This window comes from Scardinius erythrophthalmus, assembly GCF_964197995.2.
Source record: "Scardinius erythrophthalmus genome assembly, chromosome: 3".
NCBI classification, from domain to species: Eukaryota; Metazoa; Chordata; class Actinopteri; order Cypriniformes; family Leuciscidae; genus Scardinius; species Scardinius erythrophthalmus.
The window spans coordinates 10,090,092-10,115,182 of NC_138223.1; the positions used below are offsets into that span (position 1 = coordinate 10,090,092).

At 34.9% G+C, this 25,091-nt stretch overlaps 2 protein-coding genes across 3 annotated transcripts; one reads left to right on the forward strand and one right to left on the reverse strand.

The window, feature by feature from the left end:
- Window positions 1–303: 303 nt before the first annotated feature.
- Window positions 304–13,981, reverse strand: iqce (IQ motif containing E). The gene is made up of 22 exons (XM_081361499.1): window positions 13,470–13,981; window positions 13,199–13,243; window positions 12,712–12,757; window positions 11,696–11,848; window positions 9,443–9,568; window positions 9,273–9,343; window positions 8,739–8,852; window positions 8,043–8,093; window positions 7,881–7,951; window positions 7,349–7,421; window positions 7,231–7,271; window positions 6,956–7,125; window positions 6,612–6,667; window positions 5,742–5,962; window positions 5,252–5,359; window positions 4,720–4,813; window positions 4,482–4,604; window positions 4,292–4,393; window positions 3,413–3,516; window positions 2,532–2,653; window positions 2,212–2,298; window positions 304–1,678 (listed from the first exon to the last, which is right to left on the reverse strand). Exons 1-22 carry the CDS (start codon window positions 13,518–13,520, stop codon window positions 1,527–1,529), a joined length of 2,181 nt encoding a protein of 726 aa, XP_081217625.1. The 5' UTR covers window positions 13,521–13,981; the 3' UTR covers window positions 304–1,526.
- Window positions 11,720–24,910, forward strand: snx8b (sorting nexin 8b). 2 transcript variants are annotated; one of them, XM_081361505.1, is made up of 12 exons: window positions 11,720–11,837; window positions 15,034–15,144; window positions 16,882–17,030; window positions 18,515–18,635; window positions 18,716–18,852; window positions 18,981–19,061; window positions 19,959–20,119; window positions 20,741–20,870; window positions 21,071–21,139; window positions 21,344–21,475; window positions 22,662–22,811; window positions 22,903–24,910. In XM_081361505.1, exons 1-12 carry the CDS (start codon window positions 11,792–11,794, stop codon window positions 23,038–23,040), a joined length of 1,425 nt encoding a protein of 474 aa, XP_081217631.1. In that variant the 5' UTR covers window positions 11,720–11,791; the 3' UTR covers window positions 23,041–24,910. The 2 variants fall into 2 exon arrangements, with proteins under 2 accessions (XP_081217631.1, XP_081217632.1); XM_081361506.1 differs by lacking the exon at window positions 11,720–11,837 and adding an exon at window positions 13,515–13,806.
- Window positions 24,911–25,091: the final 181 nt, after the last annotated feature.

The following is a 25,091-nucleotide window of genomic DNA, read 5'->3' on the forward strand; positions in this document are numbered from 1 at the left end:
CTACATTGGGGAATTTATCTGTTCAATAAAATAGCTTACCTGTTGAGAATTAAAACCGCCGCCATCTCTGCGTCATTTTTACATTTCAAATCCCTTAGTATGTAAATATACAAGAGTAGGCTACTTTTAGGTTATAATTAGTGCTGGCAAATAAATGAATCGCAACCCAGTTAACAAAGGGAAAGACTAATGCATTATGTGACAACTGAATTTACAGCAAAAGAAGGTTTATACAAATCTACTATATCACAGCAAAATCTCCCCTGTAATTATTTTTTAATTGAATTTCACAGGAAATGCTCTAATTTACTGTAAAATGTTTAATAAGGACATGTAATTTCAGTCACATATTTATAGTAAACATACATATATCTACTGTAATTTTACAGTAACAGCTGTAGATATGGCTCATTCTAAGAAAGATTATTTTTACAGTACAATTGTAGTAAGCCTATTTATTGTACAATAATAGCACACTTAACACTAATATGCATTTCTAATAGATGCTCACTGGTCAAAAAATAAATGAGAGTTGAGATTTCTCAATAAATCTTAAGTATGTTAAAGCTTTACAAACACTTCAAAACTTCTCCAACCTACACTGATAGCAGTGGCAATCAATTATCTGTCATTTTGAATAAAAAAAATGTTTTAAAAATCATTATCCTTAAACCTTATCCAGTACACCACAACTGGGAAAGAATCATTGTTTCAATGTAACAATCAGGTAGCCATTGCTAGATAGGAAGTTAGACTAAATAATGAGGAAATTGTATTTTTACACTCTTAGCACAAAGGACAAACGTTCAGGAAAACAAATCTTTAATAAAGAAAAATCTAACACAAATTTAAACACAATGGCACAAAAAATAATGAGCTCTTTGAGCAAAGTCAGTCTTAAAAAGACATCAAAACGAGAAAACAGCTTCACATTTTTTCAGTGCCATTACTGGATCAATACAGATTCGTCTATAATAGCATGAAACACACTGACAGCATTTAACTGCATTAACAGCATTTTTCCCCAATCTGAACTTGAAGTTCTCTTATACAGCAATGTGTTTGTGGAGATTCACAGTACTTTAGTAAAAATCAGAGGTGTACCTTAAATGCACACAATGGCTTAAATATACTTTATAAGATATGTTGCTTAGTGTGTCATGTGTGTATTTATCTGAAATGAAAAGTATATGAAGCATATTAAATCCCTGATCCTCGTTTAAACATGATCTTCCAGCACAAGGCACTTTTGGAGTTGAAGACACGACTTCTGAAATGTCTACCTTATTTGAAGGTTCAGTTCCTAGAAGTCAAAAGAATGTGACCGTAGCAAAATAATAAAGTGTAAAATCACAAAGCCATAATGATCTATCATCCATGATCTGTATTATTGCCCGTATAAATGACAGTTTGTTTGTTTTAATTCCCTTTTAAATTGTTCATGTAATAATGTGTGTTCCAAATGAAGAGATTATTAATGAAACCCTTTGAGGTCCAAACTGTAAAAAAACAACAACAACAAAGAGCTAAATCAAGTCATTAGCATTGAACGGACTTAAGCATTTTTCTCTGTTTCTCAGTGGCCTTGAAGGAGACACAATTATGTCATCAGAGTCGTCTGAATCAGTGGTCTTTGGAATCGCAGTGGCTGGTTGCTGTTGGTGGATCTTCAGCTCTTCTTAATACCAACAAAACAAAATCGTAAATGTCATTACATTAAATAGATGAATGATTATACTGTAAGCATAATTGAAGTTATGTAACTCAAAGCTATACTGGTGTTTTCCGACATGCACTACCATTCAAAAGTTTGAGGTCAGTAAGTCAAGGCTGCAAATTGAGTAATATTGTGAAATATTATTAAAATATAAAAAATACCACTTTTGTATGGCAAAGCTGAATTTTCAGCATCTTCAGTGTCACATGATCCTTCAGAAATCATTCGAATATGCTGAAGAAATATTTCATATGATCTTATTTATTGTCTTTTATTATTCTTTATAAAGATATCATAAAACATTTTTTTCAGGAATCTTTTGATGAATAGAACAGCATTTATTTGAAACAGAAATCTTTGTAACATTATTAAATGCCTTTGGTGTCACTTTTGAACAATTTATTGCATCCTTGCTGAATAAAAGTATTAATTTCTTTAAAAAAAACAACAACTTTTGAACGGCAGTGTAATAGGAATGAGTTATATATTCAGACCTGGTATTGATCTCTTGTTACGTAGCTCATCATTATAAGCAGGATTTAGTTTCTCTTCAGTCTCCTCGCTATTATTCTGAGTTACACCTAGAAGAATATAATACAAAAACATCCAATACAAGTTACAGTAGTTTGAAAGAGAGGTCAGTATAAGAGATTTAAGGATGGCCAGGTTTATATCTTTGATTACAAAACGTATTTGTGGTTCATTAAACGTCTTATTGATGTTAGATTGAACAAAGACGAATACTAACATGAGGTCATATCAATCTCTTCAGTGAGAACAAAGCACATTATTAAAGTTAAAGATGAATAATCACCTGAGGTTTGCGTTTTGTTGGTGAACATGGCCTGTGGGGATGCTGTGGGCAGCAGTGGAGGGGTGGAGAGATGCCGCTTTTTCTGATGAATGAAAGATTCAGACTGTGTCACTGTAGACGCCCTGCAAAGTCAAGTCAACGTATGTCTGTCAGGAGACCACCTGGCCATGCATGCAATCATATTCACTCAACTGTTGTGACTGCATTCTTGCATTCTCTACCCAGCACATCATCTGTGCACGGTTTATTTTTTAATGGAATTTACATAATACAAATGTGCAAATATGCATAAATATGGAAATATGCAAAACTGTGTAGTATACAGTCAAGCCAAAATTTATTCAGACACCATTTTTCACATTATCACAGTTATCGCTATAGTTTAGAAAATGGTAATAAAGTATGACAAGAACTCAGAGTTATCAAATCAGTTGATATTTCACTAGTTTTGGCCATCCTTCTGTTAGACTGTCTCACAAATGAGTTAGGTTGAATAGCTATCAGCTGTTAAATTTAAGTATACAGTTAGATAATACCAATTTAGGTCAACCAATTACCAAGCAATGCTTGTGTTCAGTCTGTGGTATAAAAAGGTCGCATTAGCAATTAAAGAAAAAACACTTAAGCAAAACATGATCAGGTCAAAGGGTCCCAAATTTGTATCAATTTTACTGGAAGTCCACTGTATGAAGAATATTTGGGCATAATATGTCAAAGTTTACTTTATTTTGCTATCCTAACTATAAATGAACTATAGTGTCCTGCACCCACTAGTAAAAAAATATACAAAATTATATCGGGTGTCTGAATAATTTTTGGTTTGACTGTATGTAGTATTTCAGTGTAGTGGAGTAGTAATTTACACTATGTATCTAAATCACCTGTCCATCCTCAGAGTGCTGCGTTTGAGATGAGCCCTAAAGACAGCCTGCAGCAGAGTCACTTCCTCTTCCTGTACAGCCTGAGTGTTAATACCGGATTGGCTCTGTAATATATGGTCAAGGAGTTTAAAATTGTATATCAGTGGTCACATATCGAAACTGGAATCTTAAGTCTTTAAATAAAGAACAAATGTTTGCTTCTGTCATGCTCATTTTGCAATCCAGCTAGTTTTCAGTCAGCTGGTGAAATGGTAGGGTTGTGTGACGTTTTTTTTAGGGAGGGTTTGTAAGGGTAGCGCTGTGGGGCTACTGGCCCGACAGTGGAAACACAGCTTGATTTTGGCCTCAAGGCCTGATGTCCGAGGCTATTGGCCCCACCCAACACGCTGTTAGCCCTGGCTAGTGTGTGCCACCCTGGTAATGATGTGATTGCTAGCACCTTGCAGTTTGCACCTTGGAACCTATTTCCGGGAGTGCGTTCTCGAGCCACCAGGCACTGTTTCGTGCAGATGGGCGGCCGGAGCACGTTGAGGGTTTTCTGTTAGAACGTTGTCGTGTTAGCGGCCCCTAAGTTAATAACTAATGATCTTCGCAACGGAAGTGAATCAATCAATCGAAACTAACTTTAGCTGGACAATAACTTTATCCTAGAGCTGCTGTAAAGCCAAAACAATCTCTGTTACTGTAACTTCCTATTATCACTGTAAAGCTGCTTTGAAACAATTCATATTGTTAAAAGCACTAGGTATATAAATGAAGGTGACTTGACTTGACTAGCAGATTGCATGTAAAGGACCTATCAGCCTATACCCTCCAGAGTTTCATGAATGATCTGTAAACAAACTGTGTATAATAAAAAAATCCCATCAAAAGAATTACCATGGCAACAAGGACGGTTGTTGGGTCTGCTTGCTTAGGTCCATCTATCTGCCTCTGCCTGATTAGATGCCCTCTGAGACAGGATTGCAAGAGAACTAGATCCTAAGCAAAGGAGCAGAAGAATAAAGGAAGAGATGAATAATCTGCATTCACTGTGGGAGTACAGTTCATGTCGATGTGTTGTACCAACCCGTGTTCGGTGTGAGAGCCAGTGTGTCTGGATGATCTTAGCTGCTTTGTTCTTCTCTATTGACGCAACCGCTGATGACGACAATGGTTCTGTGAGTGTTAATGGTAAAGAACTGTCCCGAACCTGTGAGATGAGAAAATATATAGACTGTGACAGTTTCATTTCTATGAGCTGCCATCTTCACTGTCTTGAGTGAACTGTTCGTATGTGTAGCTAATAAGTATTTTGAAAGTATTACCTGATTTGGATCTTGTGCTAATCTGAGTTTTCTCTCCTCCTCTAATTTCTCTTTTAAACAGTTGATTTCTACAGTCAGTGCACCCATCTCCTGCCTGTAAATAAAACACCATGAAATCTAAACTTTACATACTTTCATAATAAATTTCTTGCTCATAATTCAATGCATGTTATTCTACAGAAATAAAAAAAATCATAGAAATGTAATAACTTCTTATACCTTTAAAATGACTTTTCTTTCTGCACACGTAACCAAGGTGTTTCACTCAGAAAAATGTCACAGAAATATGACAATATTCCAACAATAACCACAGTAAATCATTTCTCTAAACATCTCTAAAGGAGCACAAATGCTTTCAAAATAAAAAATAACTGTTTAGAGAACTGGAAATATAAATCAGGCTTTAATAAGTTTGTCTCACATAACAGTAAAATCAAATATGATTCAATCTTGTGAGAATTCAGCGTCTTCCAAAACACCACCAAAATATAGTTTTAATTCTTGATTCCTTCATTATGTTTATATTACAAACCTGTGTGTTTGCATGAGTCTCTCATGCTCTCTAATTCGCTCCTTCAGCGCGTTTTCTACCTCTTTCAGACCGTCCTCCTTCTCAGCAGACAACTGCTTTATCTCTTCACTGATAAGACAAGACAAATATGCTCAATCAGAATTACTCTCAAATACGTTAAACATTTCAGAAATATAAATTTAATAAATGGGACATGTTTCCACTGTTTTTAACATTGATAATAATATAAAATATTACTAGAGCACCAAATCAGCATATTAGAATGATTTTTGAAGGATCAGGTGTCACTGAAAACTGGAGTAATGTCTTTTTTTTTTTGGTAATTTTTTTTCAAAATATATTTAAAATTGTAATACTATTTTACAAAATACATTTTTTTTTATCAAATAAATGCAGCCTTGGTGTGCACAAAAGATTTCTTTTTTAAAAACTATCAAAAAATCTTAACGAATGTTTTTAATGCTAGTGTGTATGCTGTGAGTACACTCACTCTCTCTGGGATAGTTTTTCCTGTAGTTTCTTTTTCTCTTCTGCCAGTTTCTTAAATGCTCCCCTCAAATGCACATCATTCTCGGTAATCTCAGACGGCTCCATCTCTGTGTTGACAGAATCACTCTGATTGGCCGATTCTGGCTCAGTGGCTTTCTCCTCTGAGCTCTTCTGTGAGTCTGATGCTTTAGTAATATGAAGATTCTTCATCTGCTCGACTCTCTGAAAAAATGAGACAAACAACATTCACAAGATTATAAAGCACTTTAAAACAACCAAAGTGGACCAAAGTGCTGTACAGAAAAATAAACAAAAAACATAAAATACATACTTTATGTATTTGATGATGGACATGATCATTACTTTCTACAAGTAATGCTACAATAACCAACAGCAGCAATAACAGCAGCAGAAGCATAGCAGATCTATTCCGCCAAGACCAAATAGATACACACACATACATACATATACAGTATATATACATAGCAATATATTTGATATACAGTATTTGATGTTATTGCTGCTGTTGGTTATTAGTACAGAAATTGCTACTGCCAATACATACACGACACGCTGCTGTGAGCAAGTAAGACATGTTGCTGCTGTACAATATAGCGTCCATGAATTACCCATTTCAGATCTATATAGGTAGAGCTGGGGAAGGTGGAGGGTATCTGAAAGCACACTGCACCGCTAAAGGCAAAAGCTAACCAAGTATTTGAAGTTTTAGCACACCAGCTCATTGGCTACTGATACAGCAGAAAACAATCAGCTGTGCTCTATAGAGAATGATATGATCGCAAGCAGTTTGAGCTTAGGACCTATTAGCCTGTGCCATCTAGAGTTTCATGACAGAACTTTGTATATATACCTTTTCAAGTTCCAGGATTCGTCGCACAAGTCTCTGTTTACTCCAATCCATATAACCTGTAAACATTCAAATATGATGCATCATTTGACTGAATTCAGCCCTGGGTGTAGGAATCATTTTAAATACTAAATATTTTTTCTGCACATTTCAGCTTGTCATGCTAGAACAGCTGGTCGTTCAACTAAACCAGTTAAACACCAAACTGGCCAAGTCAACAGACCAGCTAAGACCAGCTAAGCATCTTAGGCTGGCTTAAGCCAGTATTTTTGTTCATAGAAAACAATGTTTGGTTTCCAGTTCTACTGTGAATCAAAGTTAAGATGCTCCTTTGTAAATGTAAGTACCCTTGGCGCGGCACACAGGGCTGTCCATCATGCTCATCTCTTCCTGTGTCAATTCTTTTTTGAGTTCTTGGTTCTCGTCCTCCAGTTGTTGAACAGTCTTTGTGAGTTTCAGAACTGTCGCACTAAGGGTCTTGTTCTGGCGCCTGATGTCTTTGCTCTCCATCTTATTACTGAAGAGTAATAAAGAGTAAAAAAGAGTGAGAGAAAGATTGATACAAATCACATGGAATCAAGAGGAACCATCAAACTATGAGTAAAATTAACAATGTTTGTACCTTCTCTCAGCTGACTCCAACAGTGTTCGCAATCTTTGTACCTAAGCATGAAAAATAAAGAATATATTAGTAAAAAAAAACAAAAAACAGAAGGAAATATATAGTTAATATAAGCTACCTCCTCAAAGTAGGTTTCTACAGTGATCTTCATTTCCTGCATGTTGGTAGTTTTGAGGTCACCCTGAAGCTGACTGTAATGGCAAATACACAATTCATCAGTTTAGGTACAACATACATTGGGGCCCAATACATTGGAGTCTCTAGTTTATGCAATGGAAAATTCAAGAGTTTCAGAACATCTTTATGTCTATAGTCTTATCATATTATCATTATTACTGTCTAAGGGGGTGTTTACACGACATTGTTTTCAACAAAAAACTGAAAACTTTTCATGCGTTTTTGCAGCATTTACACAAAAACTGCATTTTAGGGGCGTGAAAACACAAACTTGAAAACGGGTATCAAAGTGCAAGTCTTTAAAAACGATACTGTTATCGTCTCCATGTAAACTACAAAAAAAAAAAAAAAAATGACTCCACTTAGCCTACAACTCTCATGTTGAAGTTCTGTTAAGTTCATTCATACTGTTTTGATTCACCATAACCTTATTAATTGCATGGCTGTATAATATAAATGATTTGGCATCAGACCTCAAGGCATTCTCTTTTTCTTTGCACTGCTGCTCCAATCGTAGAATCCTCTGTTTCAGTCCATTAATGATCTGGTGTGTTTAAAAAGAGAGAAATACAGTTTTTATTTTATATCATTCATCAAATTAAGAAACAAGATTGTTTTTATAATGGTATACTCACCGATCTAGGATCTGTCTTTCTGTCCACTAAACCCCTTGCATAATCTGGGTCCTATAAGATCAACGCAAAAATAATTATTTAAAAATGATTATATATTATACACATATTAAAATGCAATTTATTCCTGTGATGGCAACGCTGACTTTTCAGCATCATTACTTCAGTCTTCATTGTCAAATGATCCTTCAAAAATCATTCTAATATGAAATTTGCTGCTCAAGTAACAATTCTTATTATTATGGTGAAAATAACTTTTTTCAGGATTCTTTGATGAACAGCATTTACTTAAAACTGATTTTTTTTTTTTTGGAACAATGTAAAAGTCTTTACTGTCACTTTTGATCAATTAAATGCATTTTTGATTAATAAAGTATTCATTTCTGAAAATTAAATAAAAAAATTTAGTATTCAAAAAATCTGATCCCAAACATGTGCATGGTAGTGTACTGTATGTCTGACAGTTATCTGCCCTGTAAATAATGTTTGTGTTTTAGCTTTCATGACAACCAAATATTCAATAATATTTTAATCATATTCTTCTCAGTTTGGAAGAATAATGGCAGTTGCAGTTACGCATGTGGTGTAAAAAAGGGCACACACTAAGCTAATAATTTACACAATAAAAGGGATGTTAACACTCATATAAACTATTCAAGCTCATCTCTGCTGCTGGATTTACTGACAATTGCTCATCACCTTCGCTGGATCCAGCAGTTGTTCGATTTGTCTGTCTTTCTTTGTGTTGTCTTCTTCAAGACGACGCAGCTTGGCTTTCATCTTGTCAGATTCAGCCTTTAGGGATTGGATGGTCTGAGAAAAGGGAGAGAAAATATGTGTACATGCAATTTCAGTATGCATACTTGTAGTTCATAGATAGCAACATTCTAGGCTGGTGATAGGAAATCTTAGACAAAATTACGCAGTACTGAAATAAATCTAAAAAAAAACATTTCCTTGAATTTCGCATTGATATTTCCTGAAATCCAGTGGAAATAATACACCATCCAGGAACATTTGGCATGCTATTTTTAACAAACAATTATTTGCGACACACTAATCCTAACCACTAATCCCTGGTATACATATAGGACTGATAGTATTGAGAGTTTACATAAATCCAAATTCTTTGAAAATTTTTTTAATCTGATGTAATCAAAATTCTAAATACACATCCTGAAAAACACTTGCAGTATTACGTCAGCGAGTGAGTGTGCGAGAGGTGAGCATCACCTTTTTTAGATCAATTATTTCATCATACATTTCTTCCTTTTCTTTGTAGACTGGGGTCCCTGGAACATAACCTGATAAAGAATTGTAAAAAAATAACATGGTGACAAAATTAGAAAAATAAAACCTGTTATATGAACAATTTAAGTTTGATATATTTAGCTTTATCTCACCGTTAGATGGAGACCGGGAATATTTAGGTTTTTTCATTTCTAAGGCCTCCTTCAAGTATTCAGGTGTGCTGGTCATGGACATGCTGGTTTGTTTGACACTGTAATCTGCTCCTTTTGGAGACTTCCCTGAAATAAACAAAATGTAACCCTGTAAAGCCTGACGGTAACACTATAGTTTAGGGTCCAATTCTCAATATTACTTAGTTTTTTATTAGCATGCATATTACTAGGATATTGGCTGTTTACTAGTACTCATAAAGCACATATTACAATACAATGAATATGTACAAATAAACGTTCCTTTAAAACTTTTTTAACATGATTTTCCTAAAAAAACACATGATTTATGGACAATAAAAAATATATATATATATATATATATTTAACAAAAAAATACATATATTTAAAATGACTTTAAACAAATCAGCAACTATTTTACAGCAAAAATACATGTGCACCACAACCTGAAGGTGGACATTTTTAGAATTATACTAAAAGGACTTTTACTTGCTAAAAAAAAGTATACGCTATCAATCAGAGGGCAGAAAGTATGTTGTAAATTTAGCAAAATTTTATTCATGTTAATTTAGAGGCCTTAGAAATAAATGCAAACAATATGGTTTATAGAGTTAAAGGAGTTGTTCACTTTTAAATGAAAATTCTGTCATCATATACTCACCCTCATGTTGTTTCAATCCTTTATGGATTTCTTTCTTCTGCTGAACAGAAAGGAAGATATTTAGAAGAATATCAGTAACCAGGCAGTTTCTGGGTCCCATTGACTTCCATAGTAGGAAAAAAATATACTATGGAAGTCAATGGGACCCAGAAACTGTCTGGTTACCTTCCTTTCTGTTCAGCAGAAGAAAGAAATTCATACAGGTTTTAAACAACATGAGGGTGAGTATATGATGACAGAATTTTCATTTAAAAGTGAACTACTCCTTTAAATATATTTGCATGTCTTTCAAATGCATAGCTATGATAGAGAACACAGTTTTGCTTTGAATGTGATTTCTGTGATGATAATCTGTTTTGTCTAGTTTTCCAGAAAATGTTTGAACATTTAAAACAAGTTACATTTATCTGAGAAGCAAAATTGCATTTTTATGTTGAGGTACAGATCTGGGCTGCGTTTCCCAAAAGCATCGTAAGCCTAAATTGATCGTAAAAACGATCGTACGACTGATCTTAATATTACGGTCTGTTTCCCAAAAGCATCGTAGCTTAAGTAGCACTTGAAAATCTTCGTAGATCTACGAGTGCTCTGGAGTAATCGTACATCCCCAAGTGCATCGTAAGAAGACAGATTTATGAGGACACCTGCAGGACAACCGGCAGATTACACCTTTAACTTTATTCAAATGTATGTGATTATAATATAAGGTTTTGATTGTACTTTATTGTACACTTTATTACTCTTTTTTTGTTGTTGGTTAAATTAATGTATAAATTAAATCATTTAAAAGGTCAGAAAACAAAACAAAAAATAGAAATAATTTAATTTAATAATTTTAATAAAAATGAAACGAATTAACAAAAAATAAATAAAATAAATCCTTTAAATCTGTTAAAAATTGAATCTTTGTTTCGCTCTCCTCTGAAAGGACATTAATTTCATCTTTTTGAAATGTATCTTTTATTGTTGTTTTTTTAGCCATTTTGTCAGAGCCTCCGCCTGCCCTGGTGCTTTATATAGACTTGTCTTGATTGCTAATCCACAACAGATGACAATTCTTAGGTTAAACGTTCAGAATACGATTCCATATAAGTTTATGTTTCAGCACTTCGCGAATGGACAGCGACTCTTAAGTAGCACGTAGAGTGCGTTCTCGCGCGTTCATGTTAAGTGCATTTTTGGGAAACGCTCGTGGAATTACTGCGAGCGTTCGTAATCTTGCACGTAGAAAGCGCTCTTAAGAGCTAAGATACATCGTTATCGGGAAACCCGGCCCTGAACTTTGGTTGGTTCTTAGAATGTAAACGTGTCTGAAAAATAAATTTGGTAGAAGAAACATTAGGTTACACTTTATCTTTGTTACACTGTAATTATACATTTAAGTGCTGAGAGATATTAAGTAACTACATGTACTTACTATAGGGTAAGGAGGATTAGGGTTTGGTTTGGGGTTTGTTGCATGTAATTATGCATAATTTATAGTTATTACTACATGTATAATATGTAACAATGACATTGTAAAATAAAGTGTTACCAAACATTAAATGCAGAGTTATTTAAAAATAGTAACAGACCCTGTCCATCATTCTGTAAGTGCAGCCAGACGTCCCTAGGTGTACCAGCCGGAGGGGTTTTACAGCTTTGGAGCAGTGTCCCTTTCACCGTCCTCCATGATGTTACTGGAGTTTTCTTCAAATGCAAGTTTGCACTGTTCAGGTATGGTGACTCTTTATTTAAATAAAAATATGTATTATTTTAAAGGCATATAGTGTAGCTGCATCAAGTAAACAAGCAAATTTCACATTTTTACAATACTGTGTTGATATAATGCACAGAAAAAGGTGATGGCATTTGTGTGGCAGTTTTAAAGGAACACTCCACCGTTTTTTGAAATAGGGCTTATTCACCTTCTTTCCTACATTTAGATAGGTGGTCAAATGCATTTTTGTCTGAGTGCATGCATTGTTTTAGTTTGACAGGGTCGGCGCTAGCTTAGCTTAGCATAATGAATGGAATCCTTTGTTGCCAGCTAGCATGTCCTGAGTAAAAGTGATATATATATAAAAAAAACCCACCTAATTACTTCTTGTGGCCTGCATATTCACAATGAGTACAAATAGCGATGCAGATTAACACTAGGCGATTTCCTATGCAGATATTGACTTGGGACTATATTAGGGGGAAGCACATGCGAAGCACTACTTGGGCGCAGAGATATCACGCCCAAGTAGCAGTGCTTCGCCTGTGCTTCCCCCTAATATAGTCCTTAATCTATAAATCAGTATCTGCCTAGGAAATCGCCTAGTGTTAATCTGCATCGCTATTTGTACTCATTGAGAATACGCAGGCCACAAGAAGTAATTAGGTGTTTTTTGTTTTTTTTTTATATATTACTTTTACTCAGGACATGCTAGCTGGCAACAAAGGATTCCATTCATTATGCTAAATTAAGCTAGCACCGACCCTGTCAAACTAAAACAATGCATGCACTGAGACAAAAATGCATTTGCCCACCTATCTACTGTAAATGTAGGAAAGAAGATGAATAAGCCCTATTTCAAAAAACGGTGGAGTGTTCCTTTAAACTTACTAGGAGAAGGAGGTGGTCTGCCTGAAACTTTCTTTTTTCTTGACTTCTGAAAAGAAATCCAACAATCAGACACATAAATGTGATACCATATTGGCGCAAAGATCCAAGAGTAACAGTTGAACTAAGGAAACCGATTAGCCTAAAATCTTAAAGTCACCATGTAATCAAAATTGACAATTCTTGTTTTTTAATGTAATATTGCTGTGTTTATTATAAAGGATTTATCCATGCCCTCCTAATCTTTAATCAAAATAACTTCCCCATCCCTCTTTCAGCAACATCTCTTCTCTGATGACATGTTTTCTGGCGCGAGGGCGGGGCAAACTGATCGACCAATAGCAAACCACAATGATCCAATCAATTCCCGATGGACAAAATCAAGTCCCGTCCTAAATTCTCTCTTGTTCGAGAAGCCGTGTCACTCAGACATACATCACAATAGGGAAAAGTCTATCGCAACTTCGTCTTTAAAGACTGTCTATCTCACCTTTTCAGTGTCAGACACATAGCTGCTACAGAGACTGTCCTCTGCCTTGAAAACAAACAACATAAGTTACACATGCATGAAACATTATAATAAAAATACATATGGATATATTATGAAACATTCACATAGCCTAGCCTACTATTGATACAGTACCATGACACGCTTTTTTATGTATTTCTACCATAGTGCATCTCCAAAACACATAGCCTAGTATTGCATGATTCTTTTTGCTAGTGTTACAGTCCAGGAGATGAACTGTTACTGTACTTACCAGATCCTCCACCTCCTCTTCTGTGACAAGTTCTCCAGCTACCACAGACATTATAGCCTGTGATGATGGCCTGTGTTTATTTTATCATCACCTTTTACAAAAAACAGGACCATAATCCTTCCTCATACAGTATATGGAGGTACGACCTGTAATGTCCGAGTTTTATGATGCAGCAGGAAATTTTATTTTTCTAATTTCAAAGATATGTAACGTTAAATCCTAATATAAACCATCATAAACGAGCATTGAAGTGTTTAGGGGCTGTTAAGAAGTTCCCAAGATGCAGCTGTTTCCTGATGTCGCCGTTAGGAAAAGCAACAGATCCTACGTCGATATTGTGAGTGAAAGCTACAGATGTAACGCAATAATGTTGCACAGCGTCGTTTCGCGTCTCTCTTCGCTGAACGGATGTAATGTGCATTACTGTCGTCTAGCAACTGAAAATGTTTAACATGACAATAAACAGCAAACCAAACGTGTTCATGTGCGTCAACACTGCGCAATACCTGCGCACACCGTGAGCGGTCGCCTGTTTGAAATACAGCTTCATTAAAATTATGTGTAGTTTTCCTTAAAATATGTGATTTCTTAAAGCACCATTTTGTTCTTTCCATAATTCCTTCTTTTTTGTTATTCACCCAATCACTCTTTATGTATGTATGTAGTACGTATGTAGCCTATGTGTGTATGTATGTAGCCTATGTGTGCATGTATTTGTATACCGCCTATGTATGTACCGGTATGTATGTTGCCTATTATGTATGTATATATGTATTGTTAGGGTTGTCTGTTTATCTTTAAATATGTAATTACTTTTATTAGAAGTAGAAACATGCTGGGCTGTGTCACTAATGTCAAAATGTACTTAAAAAGTGTATTTATATATAACATACTACTAGTTTATCAAATAGAAAGCGAGATGCTTGAAGATGACAGTCATTAAAATAATGTTACAAAAACCGGAAACAGTGAACAGAGCAGCGCTACAGGGGACATAATTCTGCTCTGCTTCTATCATTTGATATTTAACTGTGGGGTAAAAAACAGTTATGACCTTGCATTGGTAATTTAGTACTACCACATCACATTACCAACACGTGATGATAGACATCACATAGATGGATTTGGTTTGGGGATTACATGTGTGTGTAAAAAGCCACCTGTTAATAATTCATCTAAAACTATGACTATTTATTAAAATAAGAGGTTATTCTTTCAATGAAATGGAAACAGAGGTATATGAATTTGTGGATAACATGAGATAACCTCTCTGCTTGTCTCTAGTTATCAAGCAGCTCTGTTGCAAAGCTTTATAAAAAAGCTAAATCTTTTGCCTGCCACTCTCATTATTATAACCCAGTTACACAAGCTTTAATTCCAGATTGCCTGCCAAGAGGCTGTGATGTTTTTTTTAAAGAGCTCCTATCCTCTTAAGATGATTAATGGTCATATGTATGTGTTGAGGGATGCAAAGAGAAGGGGAGGGAAAGAGCAAAGAGAGAGAGAGAGGGAGGGAGGGAGAGAGAAAAGACTGTTATCTGATCTGTTGGTGTTGTTGGTCTAGGCTATATACAGTCACAGTCAGGCATTAAGCGTGAAGAGGGCAGTCGAGGTGTGAACGAAGGTCTCTTGGGGATTGCAAAGCGAAGCCAACTTCATACACATCAGCAATCTGGTAAGGATATGAAGAAACAATCTTAAAGGAATAGTTCACTTTAAAATGATCATTTACTCACCCTCAAGTTGTTTCAAACCTTTATGAGTTTCTTTCTCCTGCTGAACACAAAAGAAGATATTTTGAAGAATGGGGTTCATCAACTGTCTGGTTACCGACATTCTTCAAAATATCTTCTTTTGTGTTCAGCAGGAGAAAGAAACTCATAAAGGTTTGAAACAACTTGAGGGTGAGTAAATGATGACAGAATTTTCATTTTAAGTGAACTATTCATTTAAAACATTTTATTTTCATGAGAGCGTGTGCATTTGATGAAGAAAATTGTGCATTCATGTCTACAAAAACTACTAAAGATAAAGTATTGTAAATGTATTTTAAATTATATTACTTCTTAAAATTACTGTTTCATTGGATACATTTTTTAAAATCAAAAGTGCAAAGAGTTATAGTTCAAGGCATATATTGATTTCATTGCTGTGAACGTTCAAGAGAAGTGACGTAGCCTGTCTTTTTGTATTATATGACAGTGTTTAAAACAATGTTAATGTGTATTGTCATATAAGTCATGTAGCTATATTGGAATTATAATAGCAAGTTCTCGTCTTTATTTCGAAGGCCAGTGCATTGCTCTCCAGGATCCTGAAATCACCTATTGCCCCGGTGTTAAAGTAACAAATCCTATTTTCACAAAGAGCTTATATATAGACCTAAGTACACATTGAGACATGGGAGACGGACAGACAGCATTAGGAGATTGCATTTATATTTAAGATAGCCTACCTATGTTGAAACACTGAAATATTCATAATTAAAATAGGGGAAATCTTGTTAAAATATGCTGAATGGCAAAACCACAACTCATGCATTTACATGAGCCTCAGCAAACCTTACGCACCATAAATATAAACCACCCCACAGTTATTTACACGAAAAATAGTCATGGATACTCGTTTGAAGCATAGCTTGTGTTATCTGATGTGAAATAGGTCACTTTGTTCTACAGAAGATTAAAACGCTTCACTTAAACCATATTGGGTGGGGATGAATCTAAATCCATCACAATATTCCCATATAATTTGCATGAGTATTATATAATACAAAATGGATATTGAATTTTCAATTAATCAACCACAATTATTTCAAATGCGAAATCATCCTTATCTACAGAGTAAAAATAACTGACAAAATAACAAACAGTATGGTGACATATTGTTAAATATGCTAACTGATTTATGGTTTAATCTATTTTAATGTAAATTATTCCTGTGATGGCAAAGCTGTATTTTCAGCATCATTACTTCAGTTTTCAGTGTCACGATCCTTCAGAAATCATTCTAATATAATGATTTGGTGCAACTTTGTTATTATTGCTGCTTAATATTCTTGTGGAAATGATGATACATTTTATTTCATAAATTGTTTGATAAATAAAGTTCAAAAGAACAGCATTTACTTATTACTTATTGTAAAGTGTGAATGAAATAGCAATCTTTTGTAATATTATAAATGTCTTCACTGTCACTTTTGATCAATTTAATTCACCCTTGCTGAATAAAAGTATTAATTTAAATAACAACGTTGGGCTAAAAAAGCACACAAAAAAGGGTTGAACAATATGAACCTCAAGAAATTATGCCATTAAAATTTTCTACAGAGCTTTTCAACAATTTGACCCTCCTGGAAGTAACTAAATAATTTGCACACTGTTAATTGGACCTTTTGTGGATTTGTTGTCAGGTGCAAAGAAAATGCATCTGGGTCAACAAAGCGCCCTGGTGGATGGGCTGTCGCTAAAAGAGCTGGGAGACAGTGTGCTGGTGGAGATAGAGCCCCGAAGGAAAGGACTGCCCTTCCTCAAACATGTGGAGTACCGTATTGTTAGCAAGGTAAACTCAATTTTCTATATAGGCCTAGACACACACACACACACACACACACACACACACACACACACACACACACACACACACACACACACACACACTAGATAAATTCAGCCACGATTTTTTTTTTTTTTTTTTAAATAGAGATCACAATTCTCCCGCGATTCTGAACAAAATAACATGCAATTTAATAGAGGTTCTGACAAAATGTTAATTGCTGCAGTCTATCAAAAAATATTTAATTAATTTGAATTAATCAATTATTTATTTAAAATATCAAAAATCGGTTTGATTGAATGATTCAATGACTCACTCATACAGACTTCACTTGTTTCATTACTGGATGAATCAGCATTTTTTGAACAAATCTCTAGATTGAATGATTCAATGACAAATAAATGTTTTAACGGTCACTTGTCGCCACCTACTGGTGTTACGATGTAATTGATACAAACTTTATGTGAAACTTTAAAGGGATAGTTCACTTTGAAATTAAAATTTGGTATGTTTTAGCTTACCTCAAGGGCATCCAAGATGTAGGTGTCTTTGTTTCCGCAGTAGTTTCAATTTTGATACTTTTAGGTCAAACCGTTCTTGTCTGTCAGTCATATAATGCAGGTCTATGGTCACCACCTCAAAGAGCAAGCACAGAGAAGTCCAAATTAAACAATTCCCCATCGTAAGTACACATTGATGGCCTAAGACATGAAATTGTGTGAGAAAACGAACAGTATTTATATCATTTTTACCTCTTGTACACAACCACGTCCAAGTGATCTGAGGGCGCGCGCGCTTCCTGGTGAGTGACGTGCGCGGTGTTCTGTCTTAGTCTGCGCAAGCGCCGGAAAGTGTACAAGAGGTAAAAACGATATAAATACTGTTCGTTTTCTTACACAAACCGCTTGTTTCGTGTCTTAGGCCATCAATGTGTACTTACGATGGGGAATTGTTTAATTTGGACTTCTCTGTGCTTGCTCTTTCAGATAGTGACCATAGACCTGCATTATATGACGGACAGACAAGAACGGTTTGACCTAAAAATATCAAAATTGAAACTACTGCGGAAACAAAGACAACTACATCTTGGATGCCCTTGAGGTAAGCTAAAACATACCAAAATTTAATTTCAAAGTGAACTATCCCTTTAAAGGGTTAGTTCACCTATATATTAAAAAATATCCTGCCTCTTCCAAGCTTGATAATGGGAGTGAATGGTAACTTAGATTTTAAAGCCCAAAAATGCGCATCCGTCCATCATAAAAGTAATCAAAACGGCTCCAGTGGGTTAATAAAGGCCTTCTGAAGCGAAGCATTGTGTTTTTGTCCGAAAAATCCTTATTTATAACTTTATAAACTATGTTCCGGCCGAAGAGTGACCTCTGACTCTTTAGGAATAAGATCATGTGGGTGTTTTAACAGTTTATCATGCAGCATAACACACACATGGCCAATCCCTAAACAATATTAAACTATTCCATCTCTTTTAGTGTTTCCAGATCCCGGTTCAACGCAGATACAGTGATTTTGAGGTGTTCCACGGTCTGCTGCTGCAAAAGTTCATCTACAGGATGGTCCCGTCTCTGCCCCCAAAGCGTATCCTTAAAGGAGGTGAGATTTCAACTAACTGTCCTCAAATGAGTGTGCTCCTATAATGCCACTAAAACTCTATCTCTCCTATTAATTCTCAGTTTTGAACTCAGTATCAGACCGAGAGTTTAACGATAGTCGCCGCCGTGGTCTGCAAAGGTTCATGACTTTGGTGATCAGACATCCAGTCCTAGCAGGAGATGAGTTGGTCAACATCTTCCTGTCAGTAAGCAGCGCAGTAAGTCCTGCAAACCACCAGATGGCAGTCAAACTTATTCATCTTAGGAGGAATAGTTTGATCAAACATTTGTTCCAAAAGTTTAATAAAAACTTGTTTATCAGGTTTCGTCCTTCTTTATGTTACAGGATGTTCTAAACAAGATGCGTGATGCATATAAAAAGACAGGGGACGAGTTTCTGACCTCCCAAATAGCGTTGCATGGCAAGGTGGGTAAAAACTAACAAAGACATGAAATAAAAATTGATATTCCATGTAAATATCATGGTATTGGTATACAGTGTTGGGTAAGTTACTCTAAAAAGTAATTAATTGCTTGCTTGCTACTAACTAGCATCTTCAACAGTGTATTTAGAAGACTCTCTCTAAAAAGTATTGCATTAGGGTACTTATTACTAATACTTTCTAAATCCCATTTCAACCTCAACCAGTTTTAATTCTTTCAAATAAATAATATAAAATTGCATAAATTATTCTTGAACTTACCAAAGTATTTAAAGGGGGCAACATACATTTTAACATTAGACGTTACATTTTGATGTTAAATTGTTTTATACAGAATTGTTCTAGTCTATACAGTATTTAATGCAATTACATCAGTAACATGTAGGCTATGTTCAGTTTTCTCTGTTCCGGTTTGCCTGTGTAGGCCTACCCTTGTTGTTGTTAATCAATCCTACACAACTGTTCTGTTGACTGAACACTATAGACTGACCATGTAATAGGCTACGTATGTGCATGACGTCATTGTTTTCAGAGATTTACGTTTTTGTTGTTTACACGGAGACCGTTTTCAAAAACTTGCAATTTGAAACCCATTTTCAAAAGTTTGCGTTTTCAGGCACCCAAAACTCGAAAACGCATAAAAAGTTTAACGTTTTTAGTTGAAAACGGTGTCGTGTAAAGAGTTTCCTCAGTTCATTTGTCTGGTATTGACAATCTGGGCCACATCTGGCACATGTGGATTCAACGTGTACCAGATGTGGGGCGGATCTGGGCCGACACTATGTTGCTGTCTGGGACATTGGTATCAAAGAACACTGTACGTACCACAGTACTTCTTGAAAGGGAAATTAACACACAAAATGAATATTGTCATGTTTAAGGTGAACCTACCTGAGGACATGCAGAGTCAGGCTGCTGCTAATCGAGAGATCATTGCAAGTATCCACAGCAGTTTCAATAGACTCAGAGATGTAGCTGAGCGGATGGCTCAGCGCTCAAGAGAAAACTCAACGGATCTGCTCATGTTTGGAAAAGACCTGAGGTAAACCAATTCATCATTATCCATCATCCATCCATATTTCTAATTTTAATAGATATATGAAAAAAAAGAGTTTATAATCAAGATAATGAATGTAGTGATAGAATTTAAAATATAATATCATAAAATCTCTAAAAATGTATGTAGCTAAATTGTACAATTGTACAACTTGATATCAATGTTAACATTCAATTATTAATTATTTTATATTTAAAAGTGTTTAACCTTTAAACCAAGTGCATGGTGTGGTTTCTAACACGTATAGAATGATAAATAGTAATGATTTTGATGTGTTATTTTAGTATCATTAATATAATACAATAATATTTTGAATTATTTTTTATTTTAATTTAAGTTAAAGTTTTAGTAATTTTATAAGTGATTTTTATTCTTGATTTTAGATTTTTTAAAATAAGTCATTTTGCCCTGGCAACTAGTTGAAATTAAAAAAGTTTAAAATGTTTATAGTTTCTTTTATTTCAGTTAATGGTTATTTTATTTCGAGTAATGGAAATGTCATTAATGGTTTTAGTTTTATTTAACGACAATAACCCTGATAAGGTATATTGAAAATATGAAAGTCTGTGTGGACAAGTCAGAGGTTATCACTTGATTCTTCAACAGTGAACTGGGCTCGGACACACCAGACCTGCCAGTGAACGCTACAATGAGCAAAGCGTGGAAAACACAGAGGAAGTCACTCGTAGAGCTGTCAGGAGAATTCGGTCTTCTCGCAGACAAAGCTGCACACCAGGTATTAAAACAGATCATTATTGAGCATTAGTCTAATCACAAACACCACTACAAAAATGACGCAGATCACTGATCTGCACTGAACAAAAGTGTTATTATAATATACACCCACGATATTATGACTCTGGCTACAGTTGCTTCAGTTTGCTTTGGTTGAACAGAAATTAAACTGAATATGTCCAACCCCTTTTAATACTCCAGGGCAGCAGAGAAGAGGATGAAGTGGTGGAGAAACTGAACCTTCTCCTCGAACAGCTGCGGTCGTATAAAGTGAGTTCTGACTGTAGAAAACTTTTCATATCAATTTGTGCCGCAAAATAGTATGGATGTTAAAGGGGCATATGCAGCTGGTATAAGATGGAGTTTGTATGATTAAATCAATATCTGTGAAAGGATGGTCGTGGTCACACTTTAACAATTCAACTGTAACGACATTCCAATGTTAATATATTGTGTATGTGTGTGTGTGTATAGGACTTGTGTGATCGGCATGACAGCGGTGTGTTATTAGAGCATCAGAGAGCGTTTGAGAAGCGCTGCGGGCCTGTGGCTACACACTTAAAATACCAGAGCAACACTGAGCAGCCAGAGTCTCGACTCACACAGGTAACACATACAGTATTGCACCACCGACATATACAGTACAAACTACTTAACCAAACTATACAGGTCTATTGCCATAGTAAAATGACATTGTTCACAACAAAAACATTACAGTAATTCAGCAGGGTTCACACATTTACAGCCTGGGAATATTAGGAGAAAATAAAATCTGGCATGGAGAATGGAATAGAAATTTCTATATTAAATATCCATTTTAAATATTAATGTGCACATAAGGGTACAGTAAAACTTGCTCACAATTCATAATGATGTCTGACTTGTGAGCAAATTGTTCTTGGTCCTTGTCGGTTCTTTAGAATGAATCACTCACAATGGCTCATGAGTCAGTCCAGAAGATTCATTAGGGGTGATTCACACACAACAAATTTAGTTTTTTTGCAGCAAAAAAAGGCAGTGGAATGGAAAAAAGCAAGGTATAAATATGTGTTTTAAAAAAAGTATGACTCCTTGAGCGATGGACAAAATATAAGTCCCGTTCTACTTTTTTTTTTCTTATTCGAGAAGCCGTTTTACTCGGATGTACATCGCAATATAGTCCTGGGTCATGTTAATATATGTAATCTAGATTACATAATCAGATTCCAAAAATGTAATACTTGTAATTAGGTTATTACTTTTTAAAATACTCATAAAACTTTGTTATTGATTACATGATTACTTAATATTTACAAAATGGCTGGATGATTCTCCCTAATCCTTCTCCTTTTTATCGTAAAGTTTTTTTTTCTTTCTCAAAAATTTTCTGAAATTGCTCACACAGACCCGCCACTAGTCAGGCGACTATAACGTGGAAAATCGAGAGGCCGTTCAGCACAAACAAGTCAAATATTTAATCTTTTTTAGTTAGTGTTTTATTTTCTAATTATTTCTTATAATTTAACTGATATTGTGATATTGCTTTTATACAAACATGACATTAATATTGAGTAACTTAAATTTTACACACAATTCTTCCAATTGCTTTGTCCACTTTTGCTCTACCAATGGAAAAATATCAAACAAAGCCAAAGCAGGATCAACTGAGCGTCGAGCACACATAATGAATCATCGTTTGAACGAAACGAGTGAATGATTCACTTTGTTGCCTAGTGGCATAACAATGTAACCTGCAGAAAAAATCCACAGCACTGACAGGTGAACTAAACACTACAATTCTGTCTTCCTACAGCAGGAAAACACGATTATCACCATGGAGATGAGGAGCTACTTCTCCCTTTTGTGTCTGCATCAAGAAACCCAGATGGTCTTCACCCATTTGCCCCTTGTAACTTCAATACTGGGGACATTTGTCCACTCACAAATACAAGGACACAAAGAGGTACATTTCCAATGACTGTATTACTTCAACTGATTATTTTAGCAGTTCAACACTATTTACACTGTGTGAACTGTGCATTTTCATTCCTCAGATGGGTGATGTGTGGGGTGAACTTCATCCGAAACTGAAGGATCTGTTAGAGAGCGCTAATGAACCCTCGTCTTGCTCCTCTTCCCAAACACACACCTCCAGAGGACAGAAGACCTGCGCTGTCATTGGCCCTGCATAACCAGTCCAGGACAGTAAATATGAGGGAAACTCCCAGCCTTTTCTCGAAAACCCAAGAACTCAGTATACTGCTTCATGCAACGTGTGACTGTACATACTTTAACACTTATCTTCATTACTTTTCCAAATATGTAAATACAGAAAACACAGTGGCCCTAAAACACATTTGAACACTTAAGGTCACATAAATTGTCATTAGAGACAAAATATCAAACTGTCTGCTAACCAAATGTGCTATCAAAAGTAACTTTATTTTTGTTAACCATTGATAATAATGTTAACTGTAAAACATTTTTTTTTATCATTGATAATTAGGTCATGGCAACATATGGTTTTACATTACTTAAGATCATAAAAAATAATTTAAGCAATTTAAACATTTTTAGAGTTATGAGATTCAATTATTTTTTATGGAAATATAATTTAAGTTGAAATGACATCCAATTTGTTTATACTTAAAAAAAATAAGGCAGCAACTGAACTTAAGTTTTTAAGTTGAATTGGTGAATTTGTTTTACTTTTGGTTTGAAATTTTGTTATCTGAAGGAATGTCAAACATTTTTAATTGCGCCTTAAGTATCCAAATACTTTTCGAGGCCACTATATAATCAGAGAATATAGAAAATATTTTTTTTAAACACCTTTTGAACATGATGTCTTTACTTTTAACTTTTTCATTGAATTCCCAATTTCCCTTTTTCTTTTAATACTTGAACCACGTATGTTTGATGCAATACGGGGTTACACATTCAAATAAATAATCCCATATCTTCCAATACCTGCTCATCTCATATTTTTTTCAGGTAATCCAAAATAATATTTCATTTAGGCAGGAACTTACATAATATTCAAAGATTACATGTGTTGTCCTTCAGATAAGGCCACATTTTGAGTATGGATGAAAAGGTTAATCAGAAACGGCCCTTAGCAGAAATTCAAAGAAAGACTAACGTTATTCTGGAAAAATATTTTTTAAGCAAGACCAGCTGATGTAAATGTCGAGAAAGCACCTGTCCTCGAAAAACAATCCACAGCCATCAGCAGTGTTGAGGGGTAATGTATTACAAATAACTTAAGTTATGTAATCAGATTACTTTTTAAGGTAGCAAGTAACACATTACTTTTAAATTTACAACAAAACAAGTTACATTTTCAATTATGTAACGCAATTTACTTTGCTTTCCCATTTATTGATCTCTACTGTACAGGCGTTCAATTGCATATCCTTCAGCCTGAGGCATATTCATTTCAAACAAGCAAGCCCAGTCCAGTGGAGAAAAAGTAATGCAAAAGGTAACTAAGTAATGCAATTAGTTACTTTATTAGGGAGTAGCGCAGTATTGTAACGCATTACTTTTAAAAGTAACTTTCCCCAACACTGACCATCACACATACAAAGGACAAGACCGATACGTTTTTTACAAATGGCAGAGTATCATTTAATAATTCCAGATGTCAGGTATGGTACAGCACAGGAGGTCTGTTGTCATTGTTTTGATCTGACATTTTCACACCAGGCAGTTAGCATGAAATTTAAGCTTGTAGCTAGTAGATGCTTTGTCAACTAAAGCATTTATGCTAAAAGGTATCAGTGAATAAATTGATGATTTTTGAAAAATGATTTCAAATATAAGTCAATCCAGTCAATTGCACTGGATTATTCTCCACCGAAAAGAGAGAAACAAAACAAACAGTGTAAGAGAATTTTTTAAAAATAATGAGAAGAAACAGGTTAAGATTAAATCATGTCATGTTCATCATTTTTACCAGTGGTGTTAATCTGAACAGTCTCTACAGTTATGTTTGTGTGTACATTAGATTCAGTCTATACATTTTGAACCTCCTGTCTAAAAATTAAACTCTTTAGACACACATTATAGTCTCTAAACTTAACAGGGTGCCAAACACATCAAATACACAGAAATTGGCCTGTTTTGGTGTTTGGTTCAGCCATAAAATATTTATTATTATTTATTATTTTTCAATATTATTATATATATAGAATATTGTAATCAAAGATATTATCACATGGGGGAAAAGGCAGTGTAATCT